The sequence below is a fragment of the Parasteatoda tepidariorum genome, chromosome 8, assembly GCF_043381705.1.
Source record: "Parasteatoda tepidariorum isolate YZ-2023 chromosome 8, CAS_Ptep_4.0, whole genome shotgun sequence".
In the NCBI taxonomy this organism is placed as follows: Eukaryota; Metazoa; Arthropoda; class Arachnida; order Araneae; family Theridiidae; genus Parasteatoda; species Parasteatoda tepidariorum.
Genome location: NC_092211.1, coordinates 75642005 through 75659208, shown reverse-complemented (window position 1 = coordinate 75659208; position 17204 = coordinate 75642005). Strand labels below are relative to the sequence as shown.

The 17204-nt window shown below is 31.1% G+C and overlaps 1 protein-coding gene across 5 annotated transcripts in view; it reads right to left on the bottom strand.

The window, feature by feature from the left end:
* Positions 1-7410: 7410 nt before the first annotated feature.
* LOC107449896 (Sarcosine dehydrogenase) overlaps positions 7411-17204 on the bottom strand; it is a 73575-nt gene continuing 63781 nt past the window's right edge. For all 5 annotated transcript variants that reach the window (XM_043043673.2, XM_043043674.2, XM_016065566.4 and 2 more), the window contains exons 18-19: positions 11372-11540; positions 7411-8805 (exon numbers count right to left, since the gene is read on the bottom strand). In XM_043043673.2, coding sequence (XP_042899607.1) covers positions 8544-8805; positions 11372-11540 — 431 coding nt within the window. In that variant the 3' untranslated portion in view covers positions 7411-8543. The remainder of the gene's footprint in view (positions 8806-11371; positions 11541-17204) is intronic.

Below are 17204 nucleotides of genomic sequence, written 5' to 3'. Positions count from 1 at the left end.
GGGTGGGTGACCACTTGGATCAGTCTGCGTAGGGACCGAGGGTGTGCGGTATTGGTCCTCGTTAAACTGTGCTACCGTAAAGTGCTCGACTTCGCGCGCAGGTCGTCGGGCTACCGAATCGGGGGTGCTATCCCCTCCGGGGAGGATCAAAATTGTGATGGCATGTCTTCGGATCATCCTCCGGGTTGTTTCCCAGACCGTCGCCAATAGCCCATTGTGCAGCTCTAGTGTGACGTAAATTAACAACAACAACAGCAACAACCTTCAATTTGAAAAGATGTTGCTTCACCTGTTAATATCCTAGATATTTTTTTCATTGTTTGGAAGCCAGTGTAATAATAAAAAATTATATAAAATAATAAAAATTAGAAAAATTTAACAAAAAATTTAAAAAATGCTTTAAAATGCAAAATACGCCCCAAGATTTTAAAGAAAATGCCCTATAAATCTCAAAAAATGCTCTAAAGGACAAAAAATGTCCAAAAATGCAAATGTCATCAAAATCCGGGCCTTAGTTATTACGCTTATGAAACTAGCATTAAGTTTCAGAGAGAGGCGAATCTGCACTATTTCCTTAGGAGTAAAATTGTAAATTGTTTATTCATTTAGAGAAGTTTTAAGTATGCTGCTATGCAAATGAGACATGAGTGAGTTTTAGAGAAAGGTGAGACTAAAACAATTTCTTTAGTTGTGGCATCGCTATAGAGAATCCTATCTAAGTGTATGAGCATTTCTTTTTGAAAGCCATCGCCTGACAGAACTCTAGAATGACATGAGAGAATATAATTCCTTTGGGCAGAAACTTATGATATATGTTGACTTGGTTCATAAACATTTCTTCAGTGACAGCTGTGTATGAAAGCCACCTGCTACAATTACCTGCCTCTCATTCTCTCTCCATTGACAAAAAATGAAGGAGAAAGAAAACTCAATTATAAGTTCTCGTTTCACTGAATACGGCTCTCGGGATACCTTTTGAAGAATCCTAGGATGCCGACGAGAAAATCTTAATTTCTGCTTATTTCCATTAATCATAATTATTTATGATCCAACTTCTTGGAAGAATGCTAAGATACATTCTTAGTAAGAGTTCTTTAATCTTCAAATAATGCAATGGGGCCTTGTCTGCAATTTTTGGAAATGCAAGTTTTTGTCTCCTTTCATTATTTCAAAGTCCTCAACGTGTCAGAAAAATAAAACTTTTCCAAATTTCGACGTCTTGTGGTCGAAAGTATATAGAACTGAGAAATATGATTTGTACCACTAATCCGTTTGAATGAAATGCGTCGATAGTTTCATTAATTTGAAATTATTATATAATAAGTGAGTAAGATTTGCATAATTAAGTTGAGCTTTATAAAAAATTTATATGAATGATTTAAGATTTCACGGTTAAAAAATAAAAATAGTTGTAGGTACTTTAACATTATTTAATGCAGACAAAGAAAAAGAGTTGTACACAGGCAGGTGTGAAGTACATTGAAATATTATTAAAATATTATGTTCACCTTTGCAGTGGTGCAGTTCCATATAGCTCATACGGTCGAGAATTTTCTGAAAAGTGCCTGGATGGATTGACCAGCCAGATCTCTAGACCTGAACCAAAAAGAGTGTGTGGGAGATAATTGAAACTAGTAATAACTTTTTGAATACCATAGAGGGTTGCAGAACGAGAGAGATCAACTGCCATACGAACTAAGTATGTACTCGAATTTGGAATTACGAAGTCCTTTTTAAGACCAATGCTTAAGACCNTTTTTTTTTTTTTTTTTTTTTTTTTTTTGGAATTACGATGTCTTTTATAAGACCAATGCTTAAATCCAGAATATTTTTTCGAATTACGAAGTCCTTTTTAAAACCAATGCTTAAGTCCAATTTTTTTTTTCTTTTGAATTACGAAGTCCTTTTTAAGACCAATGCTGAAGTCCAGAATTTTTTTTTTTGTGAAGCTTTATTTCTCAAAGTAGGCCGAACTCACAGTCATTACTCACCGATTCACGCTCACCGACTCTCAGTCATAACAAATCTTCACCGATTAACTTCACATTTAAACTACGTGAAGATAATATTAAAAATAGAGTTTTATTTCTTTGCATAGTTTTCTAGTTATAATTTTTATGTATTTACTTTTTTTTTTTTGCTACGATTTATTTAAAGAGCCATTTTTTTAACAATCGGCTTATAAGAATACGATAAAGTAATCTTCTTAGTTTGTCAAATGATCAGAAAAAAATGTATACACAGTCACCCTTCTGTTTTGCATTACTTTGGGAAATTTATTTTTACAGTTCATTAATAATAGTGCCTTATGANTAAAAGTTTACATTGATCATATATAAAATGGAAAATTCAAGCTGCAAATTATTCATATTATCTCTACGATACATTTAAGGCTTAGTTAAAAAACAACAATTTATGTTTTATTTTATTTTATAACCGACCCGATTTTTGGGTTTGCGACTACTAATGTTCAACTCCGTAGCCTTGTAATGTTGAATCCAATCCAGAAGACAAGGAAACTCCTGGATCAAGTATTGGGAGAAATTTGCCTTCGTGGAGGATTTTTTTTTATGGAGCTAACAGGCATTTGCGTTACATGGACAGGAAGACCACGAGAACCTCCTGATGGCAAAGGGACTCAAACCCATGATTCGTCTATCGCTGAGGGTATTCCACGTCAGCACTGTGGTCGGTGCAAGTCGGAAAATGATTCGTGTCGACCAGCCATCGTTGGGATTTGAACCCGGTTCACCTCATTGGAAGGCGAACGCTCTATCCTCTGAGCCGTTACGGCTCAACAATTTATGTTTAAGTTAATTATAAGCAGCAATTTAAAAAAAAAATCATAATTTTTTTCAAAAATGACAATTTTATTTTGCCCATGCACCGAGGGAGTTCAGGGAAGTATTTCATAGAGAGGATAATATTGTTGAACATGCGATTTCATTACTATTTAAATAAAATTCCCACTTAAAAGCTCAATGACGCAACTTTTCTTACACGATTATTTCGCCAAATATTGGAGTCGTTACGGAAAAAAAAATTTTTTTTTTTTGAAAATTTATTCTTTGTTCCGCCATTTTTGAAAACCTGCTGGTTGGTGCATAAATCAAACTTGGAAGATAATTTTATTACTTCTCATCACAGAACAATAAAATATTTTTAACCATCTTCTTAGACATGCACGAAAGAAAATACTTGTACAAATTTAATTTTATTCAAAATTGCGTGCTGAAATTTTAGAGAATTTTTTAAAAACCTTTGAAGGAGTGTTAGGCCACCCTTATTTCACTCCCTTTGAGAACGCCACTTTGCATCGCTCTTACAAAAATAAAAATTCCATTTACCATCCATCAAGTTTATTTTTTCTCACTTCAGAGTTTCATAGTTAAAATTTAATAAGTTATAAAATAAGTATAATACAAACAAACTTAATCAATTACTTTTTAATTAAACTTTAATTTGACCCAGAAAAATCGCAGATTCGCAACAATTGTATTTCATTAGCCCACCAGCACTATACTTTAAAAACAATTTACAAAAGAGCTTTGGGCATTTTCTACAGAAATGTCGCTCTTCCTCTGTTATTCGTGTATCGTATGACCCCGCATTCCACATTGCGTTCGTGAGCGAGCGATGAAAAAAAAATAATAATTCGACGAATAAAAAAGAACAAAAAATTCTTACATATATACTTTTGAAATGTAATTGGCTGTTGGATTGGAATTCCTATAGCTCAAGGGAGGAATCGAACTTTTTTGTTTGTTTTTTTGTTCGAATTTTGTTATTGATATACCTTTTATTTTCTTTCTTTATTTTATGGTTAGTTTTTCAGGTACGTTTGAATCTAACAAAACGAGAACATAGGCGGCTGTAAACGTGGATCTGATAAGAGAAAACGATTTTCTGATAGACTTGGAACTTTCACGTCTTCCTCGTTTAGTTGCTCAGTGGGCAAGTTGAGAACAATGGCTAATTTAATGGCTGGGACGTTATTTATTTTATTTAAAACTTCTATTTTGCTTTAAGATATAAGAGATTCCTTTTTCTATCAACTTTTATTTATTTATAATTTTTTTTTAATAAACTTAAGCTGACATGCTACTGTTTTAGATGTGGGTCGTTTTATCGAATATGCTATCGCAAAACTGCTTTTCTTCAGTTTTATAATATTCAAGCGATGAGTTGTTTATGTTTTCACTTAAACAATGACTCGTATAGAGTTAAAATGTTTTTTTTTTCGAATAAAAATTTATTTAATTATTTGAATGAATATAACGAAGAGGTGCTAATTTGTAAAATATTCTGAAAATTAATAACTTTAACTAGAGAGCTTAAGAAAAATCAAGATTTTTTGAAGAAAAAAAATCACAAAATTTCGGAACGGTAATAGATATTTCAGGCTACTAAAAAAAATTATAATTTGCTCTACTTAAGTATATTACGGGAGAATTTCATCTCAAAACAATAATAAAATATTACTATTTTTAATTTTAGAATTACTTTGTTTAAAACAGAAAGTTGTGGCAGTTTCCAGTATACTTTTATTTATAAATCACAGAACAATTCATAATTGTTTGAGATTAATGAAATTTTTTATTTGCGTTTAAAAAAATACTACCAATATAATAAGAACCAATATTGAATTAAAATTTGTAATCCATTTCAAGACTTCCTTAATCAAGTAATTTTAAAGTAGGGTTTCGATAATCTCGAAAACAGTGAACATGCTGCTTAACATTTTTATGGGAAAAAAAAGTCATTTTGTGGATTATCTCTAAATTTCTCCATTTAAAAATTCTAAGATACGATTACTGTGTTGTTAATCAGAATCGATCATTTTAAAAATCAGATGAAGGACACTAATCAATAATTTTATAACTACAGAGCTCATACCTACAAGATTAGTTGAAAATAATAAATACGCGTATGGTAATGCAAAATTATTAAGTTTATTTTCCATAAATCAAAAAGTTAGTAAATAAAGGTTTTGTACCCGAAACATGTATATAATTAGTAAACGGTCCTTAAGTTTGAATTTTCGATTTTCATTAGCATTATTAATAAAATAAACAAAGATAGAATCACAAATCAAAATCTGCATCTGTATTCGTAAAGAAAAAATATTCACAACACACTAAAATTACCAATATCAGAAGGAAAACCTAAAAATCAGGACCAACAAGGAACAAATATTATTCATCAAGAAAATAAGGACAACTACGAACAAAGCAATATTTTACTTAAAATTTTAGCAATAAACTATACGAATTTAAAATTAAAAAAAAAAAAAAACTTAAATTTTCGTAAAAATAGCTATTAAAAACCTTTAATTTTAACTTTCATGTATTCTTGATCGAATTGTTTTAAAATATACAAGCTAATAAAAAAAAATGAATATTTAAAAATGTGAAACCGGCATACGGTTTTATATTATCGCAAGAAATTGAGAACTTTTTTTCATATTCGTGATTGTTGACACTAAATTAAGTTAATTTCGAAGTCCCGCAGTGGACTAAACGTTAAGACACGGTTCTCAGCAGATCACCGAAGTCAAGCATCACTGGCTGCGGTCAGTGTGCGGGTGGGTGACCACTTGGATCAGTCGGCGTAGGGACCGAGGGTGTGCGGTATTGGTCCTCGTTAAACTGTGCTACCGTAAAGTGCTCGATTTCGCGTGCAGGTCGTCGGGCTACCGAAGCGGGGGTGCCATCCCCTCTGCAGAGGATCAAAATTGTGATGGCATGTCTTCGGATCATCCTCCGGGATGTTTCCCAGACCGTCGCCAATAGCCCATTGTGCAGCTCTAGAGCGACGTAAATTAACAACAAGTTAATTTCGTGACTGTTGGGATTAAATTAAGTTAATTTCGAGATTGTTGGCACTAAATTAAGTTAATTTCGTGATTGTTGGCACTAAATTAAGCTAATTTCGTGATTGTTGGTACATGATTCAAGGTACTAAATTAAAACGTTTATCGTATTTTCTCTGGTTTTGAGTGAACCTCGTCATGGATATATTACACAAAAATTTAATAAAGTTTCAATTGAATTTGTCCTAGAAAAACAATCAGAGCCGTGACAAGACTAGGACCAAGCTAGTTCCTCTTTCTTTATTTATAACACTACTTTTCTAAACACTAGAGTTGTAAAATATGAAATTTTTCAGCATGGCATACTAAATTAAGCCATTTTATCTTGATACGTAAATTATCGCTATCTATTTATTATTATTTTTGAACTGCAGAAACATATTGGATAGATCAATATTTACATTGAGCTATACGTTGCGACAATAAATAATTTTTATTAATTTAGTTTTTTTTAATAATATTTAGAAAAAAAATAATTCATATATACCAGTGCAAATTAGAAAAATTGCTTTAACTATCAGTGTAGTCATTGAAAAAATTAACTTAGAAAGTTTTTAGCAAATTTAACTGATACACTATGGTGAAAACCTTTTGATTTCACTGTGCCTATTTCGTATCTTTCAGCATAAGCTACTGGAAGATAAAAGTCACTATAAAAATTTTCTCAAAATATAGAAAGAAAAAAAAAAGTGTCGTCGTCTTGAAATATTTTGATCTCTCTTTAAAGCTCATTGATATGTTTGTGAAAATAAAAAAAAAAAGAAAGTAAGAAAAGGATATTTCTCACGAGTTAAAAAAAGAGAAACAAATAAAAGGAAAAAAAGAAAGAAAATAAGACAGAGAGGCACAGACAGAGTAATTACATAGCAGATCGCTCTAGGCCTCTTTTTTATTATCGTTTTCTTTCTCACTTTGATACAGGTTGGAAGTAAGAACAGCAGGCCTCTCATTCTTTTGAAACACCTGCTGTTTGCAGAGCTTGCCAACACATTCCAACACCTTTTTTTTTTTTTAACAGTATCGAAACGAACAAACGATTTTGAGAAAAATTCCAATTTAACTTCTAACAAAATTATGAGAATCATCGTTTTGTATAAATGTAAATATATAGTGTTTATTTGGATGTATAACTACGAATAGTCCGTCCTCCGTTTCCTTTGAAGTGTACGTAAATTTCCCGTTTACATTTTCAAAAAATAGCATGATAAATTAGTTTACTAATTTTAATGTGCCCAAATCAATCACATTCACAAATTAATTTAGTGAACTGATTGTTCAAAAGAATTGGCCATTGTTTCAGATTCAGATACTGTAGATATGATTTGAAATGTTCTCAACTTTTAAAAATAATTAATTAAAAACACACAAAATCAACAAAGCACAAAATCGTATTTAAATGTTTAAAAGTTATAAGAATTTGTTCATAGTATTGCAGTTTGCCCAAACCTTGGAAGTATTAAAATTTCACAGAATTAAAAGCATGATACAGATTAAAATATCAAACCGAATTAAAGCATCTTAGGTTAAAAAAGACGAAATTTGATACAGAAATACATAAAATCTTTATTGTTATTTCACAAAATACATTTTGCTCAAAAAATAGATAAATATCAATTAAAACAAATTCTTCCACCAACAAAAAAATCACACAATCTCAAAAAGTTAAAATTGGAAAATAACTGGTAAAAACGTAGTGGGACTTATAAATAAAATAGAGCTATATGTGTATCATCATCGAATACAATGCTATATTTCAATCAACAAAATTAAATAGTAACATAATTGGCACAGAACAAAGACAAATGGCACTGATTGCATTATAAAATCAACAAACGTTTTGGTTTTGTATAAAACCTCGTTTGCGTTCTTTCAATCTTTACCGCGCATTAGAAAACGATAACTCGCAGGACTTATGGGTTGAGTTGTTTTTTCATTAGGCTAAAGTAGAAGTTCCAAACTGAGAAGTATAAAGTGATTTTTTTTTTTTTAAATTAGAATAAACTAAAGTAAAAAGCAAAATTTATAAAACTTCAGGATGGTTTCCTAAAATAATTATTATGAACAGTAATTTTTGTTTTAGGAATTTATCATATTTGAATGTGCATACACATGAACTTTCAGGTGTTAAAAAAATTTGTTTTGTTGATTTGAACAGGTAATGATGAAAAACTTCATAGTTATTTATAACTCGAAGTTAAAAAGTAACAAGACAAAAACCTATTCCTATTATTTTTGAATGTCGATAAACTTTGAAAACGTAAGTTTTGATACAAAGAGGAAAATAGTTATGAGAGTTCCATAATCTATTTTGATAATTACAACCGAGCTAAACTTTGAAAACTAAAATTTTGATACAAAGAGGAAAATAATTATGAGAGAAATTTAAAACCGTTTCACATCTCCTCACATTCGCGTAAATATACGTTCAAAAGTAAAATGCTCGTACCCGTAAAATGCTTAATAATTTCAGAATATACGAACGTGCAAGGATGTGAATCTATAAAACTAAATCTCTTTGATGCTAAATTTTAAGATTCTTTATTGCTCATTTAAAATTAATTTTATAAAAATAACTATAGTGAAAATGTGTAGAGACATGATAAAAAATTCATCAAACACAATAATTGCCCCCTTTTTTTTCCTTCCATATTAATTACTTAGAAGATTAAGTTTAATAAATGCCCTTAACCCTTAAGTTATCGGGATCAAATGGAGATTTCGCGTGATACTGAGCTGCATATTTTACACCCATACTTTCAAGGTGGTAAGTGCCAGATTTAAGGTAAGGTACAGTTACATTTCCCCCATCAGGATCTGTGACATAGCCATAGCCGATACTTTTGCCAATAGCAAAGCCGTAATCGGCTCTTCGCAGAAAACCAACGATACGATCATCTCTCCAGATTACTTCTAGGCCCCATAGTGGAACATGGCTAAAACAAAATGCATAAATAAATAATTAAAAAATGTACCATGTAAATACGTAATTGATAACAACAAATTACCGAAATACTGTTGCGTTTTAATAAAAATCATTTATCATAATTGACAATTAACAAATGTACCATATAAATTCATAATTGATTATTAAGAAATGTACCATTATCTACTGAAAGGAAATGGGATTTTAATCAAAATAAACAATTACACCTTAAGATAAATTGATGTAGCTTATTAGAAATAAAAATTTTTAAATTTAAAACTAGTTTTATTATTTCACTAAATTACCCTTTCAGTACGTCAAATTTCAACTCTGTAGTTGTATTTCAGCGGGCAATAGATTTTCCAATATAGTTTTCCTTTTTTACTGCAAGCTTAACAATTGATAATTCTTGAACTAATAATCAAATCTATTTTTTTTTTTAATTCCATCGAATTCGATGTACATTTTTCTACACACCATCGTAATTTCAAGTTTCTAAGCCTTATTAAGTTTGCGCAGCAAAATAAAATGTTACGTAAAGAAGAAAAAGTGAGAAGAATACCTAATATTGCAAAAATTTTCAAACAAATTAGAATAAAAAAAAAAACAACAACAACTTGTGTTAAGTTTAAGTTTATAAAAACAGTGCCCTTACAGCATGTAAAATTTCATTTCTGTACTTGCATTCCTGCTTTCTGTAGATTTGTTTTTCCTACAATTTAGCACTAATAATTCACGAACAAATAATCAAAACCTAATTTATAAATTTTTTTATCTCATTGTATTCCGTATAATATATTTTTCTACAGAATTTAGTAATTTTGAGTTTTTAAGTCTTATAGTTTCAGTGTAGCGAAATATTTTTTTTATCTCAATGTATTCCGTGTAGTACATTTTTCTACACACCTGAGTTTTTAAGTCTTATAGTTTTTGCATAGCGAAATAAAATGAAACGCTAACTTGAACACTCATAACAACGGCGGCGACCTTTACGATTTTTACTATAGAGAAATATTTTAAGTAATTAAAAAAAAAGAATTGTCTTAAACTGGGATTTAAGCCTCCGATTATCATCAGACTTGTTACTTTCCTGCTACTTAACTCGTAATTTAATATCATTAAACTGTTAGTTGAGGAACAATAAATTGGTCATTAAGCTTCATTAAATATGCCACTTTTTTCTTCTATATTATTATGGCATAACTCATCTTATGAATAAACTCGAGATTAAATTCCCAAGATAGCAGCAACAAAATAAACAATTTACTATCCAATTAGGTAATTAACACTAAACTTAATGATAGGAAAAACAAAATAGTAGTTAGCGATGACTTTCTCGGAACAGCGGTTGTATCAATTTTTAATTTCAGAACTCAGGTTTATCTCGATGGAAAAAAAAAGTTAATTAATTAATTTCTTAAATCGTTAACGAATAGGTATTGAAAATGTATCGCAATGAATAATTTTGAAATGCACTCAAACATGGCTCTTTCATGCTTGGATGGCAATAGAATGATAAGCCACATTTTGAGATTTTGCCTGAGAGCGTTTTGGGTGATTACGAACACCACGTGACCACCATTTTGTGTTAGTGTAGTGAGCGCATATTTCAGTATTGTCTAAACTATCATTAGAAGTTTAACTAAAATATTTAATTTTCATATGAATTCATAGCATTTTTTAATTTTTTTAGTCGTCCTAGCATTTTTTAAAGTCTTCCATAACAACATCTGTTAAATTGACTTAATTTTCATATCAACATAGTTTTACCTTTATTAGTAAAGATCTACTAACAAGAACAAAATTAGCACTCATTCATGAGGAAATTTTTAAAAGAAGATGGAGATGTGAAAAAAAATGCAAAGCAACGAATCTTTTTTTTTTTTCACAGCCTCAATCAAAATCAACGATACCAAAATCAAAATCAACGATATTTCACGGTAGACATTCATTTTATAAAGGAAAAAAAGATGAAAAGTTAAATTCTTATTTTCTCTTTTTAAATTTTTTATAATATACGTTTATCCGCATTAATTAACAAAACTATACAAAATAAAATTTGCTTTTTTTTTCTTTTAATTTGTAATTAATCTTAATTTTTCTTTCAATAATATTTAACGCAGTGAGCTGATCGTTGAGACACGGTTCCTAGCAAACCACCGAAGTCAGCTGCGGTCAGTGCGCGTATGGGCGATCGCTTTGATCAGCCTACAATGGGACCGAGGGTGTGCGGTATGGGTCCTCGTTAAACTGTTCTACCGTAAAGTGCTCGACTTCAGGCACAGGTCGTCAAACTACCGAAGCGGGGGAGTCATCCCCTCTGCAGAGGATTAAAATAGTGATGGCATGTCTTCAGATCATCCTCGGAGATGTTTACCAAACCATCGCCAACAGCTCATTGTGTAGCTCTAATGCGACGTAAATAAATTACTACTGCTACTACATTGAATAATACATTAAACATTCTATACAGCTCAGTCTTATCTCTCTGAATCCATGAGAGCTACAAGCGCATTTATAAAGCTCCAAAATGAATTGTTAGATTTCTACTACTACTTGAATAATACAGAACTTACTCATCAATCGTGAAGCAAGCAAGTTTTTTCTTGAGTCCTTCTTTCTTCTGTTTTTCTACAGCTAATCGGCCTAAAAATGGTGTTTCGGTTTTTAATTTGCAAGTAAAACCCAATCCAGCTTCTAAAGGTGTATCATCCATTCGCAAATCACCATGCCAGTGCCTATAGCCTGCAACAAAAATAAAACTAGCTTGAATAGGATGATACAAAATCTACAAATTAAATTTAAGAGTTAGAAGTTTTTAGAAAAATGTCAAGTAAGAAATTTTGTACACACTAATAGTCAGTACACAGTAAAAATTTTGGTTTTTAGTTGGCCTCATTTTTGGTGTAGAGGTAAATGTATTTTTAAGTACAGAAATGTAGTTATCATGCAAAAATTCATATAAATTTGACAAAATAACAATGGCTTGAAAGTGCGAAGATATAAATATATTCGTTTCTTTTAAACGAAATGTTTTTGCCATAAATGGATTCTAATGAGCATGAAAATATGTACTGTTAGTAAACAAACGAGAAATGAATAAATAAAACTATAACAGTCAAAAAGTAAATTTAAAAAAAATGTGACTACGTGAACTGTAAATTTTTTTCAGCTTACCTCAACACGAAAAATGGCGTCAACTACACACCAAATTTTTTTTTACAGTGTAGAAGCGTTCCTTTTATTTAATGTTGTTACAAAAGATACACTATGCATGACGACGAAAGATACAAGCTACGCCAATGAATGTAGGTTATGAATGCTCCGAAATTCTATCATTTTCGGATTAAAAATCATGTTTATTAATCAATGAAATAAAAAAAAGTTTGAATTTCAAAAATGTATTGGAATTGGTGCGCATATAATTCAAACTTGGCCAAATTAAATGGTTATGACGAGCAACGTTACAGCGGGCAGCACATTTAAAACGTATTAGACGATTACAACTTTATTGTTATTCTATAATTCAATATATTGAACTTTCGCGTCTAAATCAATGAGATCGTCGATGACTCAAAATAGGTCGGCTGTTCAACGACGGTTATAAAATAAAATAAAATTCATTACTATGAGCAGTGGCGGCTCAGGAGGTAGAGCGTTCGCCTTCCAATGAGGTGAACCGGGTTCGAATCCCAACGATGGCCAATCGATACGAACAGACGTAAAACATCCTCAGTGGTAGACGGATATCTAGATTAGAGTCCCCTTGTCGTTAGGCTAAATGTGGGAGGTTTTTCTCTCCACGTAAAGCAAATGCGGGTTAGTTCCATCATCATAAAAAAAAGTTCTCAACGAAAGTAAATTTCTTCCAATATTTGATGCAGGAGTTTCCTTATTTGGTTCAAAATTAAAAGGCCACGGAGTTAGTAGTTGTAAACTCAAAATCGCGTCGGTTGTTTAACGAAGGTTTAAAAATAAAATATTGAATGATATTCACATCCACCAATAGAGAGATCTGAAAGGTGATTTTCGGCATTTGAGTGTAAAGCCCTAATATTGCTGCCGAAGGCAGCAGGTATCTCACTGGCAGGTTAATTTGAAACACATCTAGTACACACTCTATAATTGTTTTCAGGGACCGATCAAGACAAATTCAGGCCCAAGGCCCACAAAATTTTTAGGGCCATTAACAAAATATTTTGAAATTAAATTACTGAAGAGTAGTCCGAACAACAAAAAAAAAAAAGAATCTAAACTGCATGATTCAAGAGAAACATTCTAAAAAATTTTGAAAGCGGACAATTGAATATTATTTTTCTAAGATAAAATTTACGCATCTAAATATTAAGGCAAAATATAAAACAGCAAAACAATGTTGTATGAAAATAACATTAGTTCGGTGACTCGTTGCATCTGCTTAAGTCGTTGAAGTAAAAATTGCACCAATTAAAAAGTAGCTGTACTTTTGAATTTGATTAGTGCAATGTTTACACGAGTTTGGTTTATCACAATATAAAGATAATTTGAAATAAAAAAATGCCTTTTTTTGAGAAAAACTGTTATTTTCAGTATTTTAAAAAAAGTCATATTGTGGTCATTTTACTAATTTTTGAGGTGCCCAGAAAGTGTGGGCCCTAGGCCCGTGCCTACTGGGCCTAGGCAATAATCAGGCCCCGATTGTTTTTAGCCTCATACTTTAACGATGACGACGGTACTAGTTCGGTTCGGGAAGTCGTAAAATATCCTGCTTATATTGACGCCACTAGTAATGCTTTGTTAGTTGTGGTAATAGATACTACGGGTTATGTACTACTGGTTATACTAAGGGTTACATACTACTGGTTATGGTACTGGTAGAAGAGATCTACTATAGGTACTGTGGTAATAGGTTTCTTTACGACCACTGGAAACGTAATAATATCATTGCGATTTAATGAATACATATAAATAACATAAATTAAATGAATACAACACTATAGCATAATACATATAATGATTCAAAAAGTATTGTTATAAATCGCTTGTCTAAAATCAGAAAAAGCAATGGTTCAGAGGGAAAGTAAAAATTAGTGAAAAATCTCTGACTAAAATAAAATATCTTATATTTTTCACATGTTTGGAATATTCCCACGATCATTCACTAACAGACAAGCTACTGCTAAATGAATGTCGCCATTGAGCTCTTGATTTTATACGGTGGCGATTATCAATAAAATTGGTGGTGATTATCAATCTGACTAAAATAAAATCTCTTATTTTTCAGATGTTTGGAATATTCCCACGATCATTCACTAACAGGCAAGCTACTGCTAAATGAATGTCGCCATTGAGCTCTTGATTTTACGATTTGGCGATTATCAACACAAATACTAATCGTTCAACTTTCAAATTCGGTGATTAAACGGGCTCTGAATAGGCGCCAACAATCAATCGCCAACGACCACCCAAACTTCTTTGGGAAGCACAATCAGAGACACCTCATAAAATTGTAGTGGGGATCTAAGGCGGCATCCTTTTGTGTTTAGAGAGTTGTCTTCAAGGGTCCCTGAAAGCCTGGCGTGGGAAAAAAGAAAGAAACTGGTCAAGAAACTTTTTTCGAATTCTGCTGCTTTCTCTCTCTGGGGGTTGTTTCAGCAAAATACCCCCAGATTCAAGTAGTAAAAACGATTATTTAGCCTCTGGATATGTCATTGGGGAGGAAACCAAATAGGAAACAGCGTGGGAATTTACGGCACTTTTTAAAATGATAATTCGGAATAAAAATGGCATGAGAAAAGAAACGTTTAAGTTGTTAGACGCGTATTGGAACACTTCACCAGCCTCAGATGATGCATCATTGAACGATAAAAGATAGATAAGTAGCCAATTTGGCTTCTAAATGGTTTTGCCTTTTTTATTGGGAGTACAATGACGCCATGGGTGGATACATTGAAGTCAAGACTATCCCATAGTTATGGAATTGGCAGCAGAAACTATGGGGAAAATGCGGTTAGGAGAAGTAAAAGAGTTTCGCTTTCTTTTAAAATGGAAATATATGCAGTAAAATTTCAATGAAAAATTTTAAAATATTTTTTTAATTCGTTCATTTTTGTATTATGATTAGAAAATAAATAATAGCGAAGTAAAACAATGCGTGAATTATATTTGTATTTTCACATATAAAAAATAAATTAAATTCACAAATAAAAAATAAATTAAATTTACAAATAAAAAATAAATTAAATTCACAAATAAAAAATACAATAACGTCAAAATTTGGCTATGGAATACTGGACAAATGTGGAATAAATTTAAAATAGCTTTTGGTTAAAGATAGTGGGTTGGTCAGACTTAAAACTAATTTTCAACTTCGACAAATTTCTTAAAAAAAGTATTTCAAAGTGAGAAAAGGGATACAATAGAGCAGCGGTTGCCAATTATATACGGTTACGAAACTCTAAATGATCTAGCATCCAGCGGAACCCCAAATTAAAAAAAAATTTATTAGCAGCCCTGAACACATTAACCGAAAAAATACTACTAAATATTTTGATAATAATTAATGTGAAGGATTAATTATTTTTATTTTAATCATCGTTTCAACAGTGAAACTCTTAAATGATAATTTAAGTTAATCAGTTGAATTCGCAGGTCTGGAGTAGTTCATATATTACCTGCAAATGAATATAGTGAGCTATATTATAGTTTTCGAAAAAGAATTGGAATAAAGTAGGAAATAGTTTTCAGCGAAACATAATTCGTTATTCTTGAATTTGGTCACTTTATTTTGAATTGAAAGAATCGATGTGAAATACTGATGCAAAGTTTCATAAATTTTGCTATTTCTTTTTTTTAAATGGTATTTTACTTAAATAATTTCATAAAACTAACTAAACAATCAAATAAATTATGGTTTATTATCTTGATATAAATATAGTTTCAAAAATAATTACTGATTTAAAAAATTTAAACTCTCGTTCGATCTCCGCCGGCCGAAGATTCCCCGTGTAGTAAATGGTGACTGATGAACGTTAAATCTGTTGAGTCACAAAGTCCTCAATGATACCATAAAAAATCATGCCTCTGATAGTACTGATCCATTAGTTTCCTTGTCTTCTGGATTGCGTTCAAAATTTCAAGGTTACTTAGTTGATCATTAGTAGTCGTAAACCCAAAATTGTGTCGGCTGTTCAACGACGGTTATAAAATAAAATAAAATACTTACAAATTGCTCGAATTATGAATTACCTGGACTCATAAAAATTTTCAAAATTTAATAGTTTTTTAACGATTTTAATAATCTTTATTTTGGTGGAATGCTCGCCAAATTGGCAATTTCTTAAAAAAAAAAAAAAAATGCTTAATAAGTTTTAAAATATTTAAGTTAATTGCGTATTCTAAAGATTAGATAATTCTTTGTTGCAAGATAGTACATTGAAAAAATAAATAAAAAAAAGGCAAAAATACCATCCTGAAAACTTTTGATCTAGTGATCGGATCTGCACATTCTAGGACTCAATCTTAATAATTCGAGGGGGTGTCTAAGATAAAATTTGGGTACCTTGCAAGGAAAACTAGAGATCAATGGATGGGAAACATATATATTCACCACCAATAAGTCAAGGACAAAAACTGCTAGCTGACAAAAATATTTTGCATTTTCTAATTTAGGATAGAACATATATTAATTTTCAGCGATGCAAAGATATTACACAGTATAACAAAGATTTATTCGCAAATTGCGCGAAATGTTATGTTTAACAATTTCATTACGATTTGTTTTGATATGGAATACGTGAGTGTAGAATACATTAATTCTTCAGCCTATTCTGGTATAATCAGGAGTATAGCAGTCACGTGATTTAAGTTAAATATGGTAATAAATTTCGTTTAAATTTTCTGAATGCATCAGCAAGGTTCTTTTTTTAAATAAAAATAAAATGGTTATTTTATGCACAATTTTCATTAATTAATCTCACTAGTAAGGGTTAATATTAAAAATGAAAAGAAACATCAACCTTCAGAAAATAAAACAATACAGGTTCTTACACTCTTTTATCTTTTTTACTCCGTAAATTGCTTTTTTTACACCATTTGTTATGACACCGATAAAAAAAATGAACTCATAGGTTTATTTATGAGGCCATATAGAATTAATGAAGCAGGGGAAATATTCGGGCGCATATTACGCTGTCAACAACATCTTCAGTGAAAAGTTAGCTTGAAAAATGATGCTTTTTATTCTTTTTTACTTTGGGAAATTGGTTTTGGAATATTATTATACCTATTTAGTTTGTAATAGCTTTCAGAATTACTTAACAACTAAGCCTTGATGTTGCTGTTGAGGGAAAAAAGTGGGAAGTTTCTGAATTTTCGTTGAATGAAATGTGGCTTTTCAATTAATGACAGCTCATTTTTCAAAGATAGTGA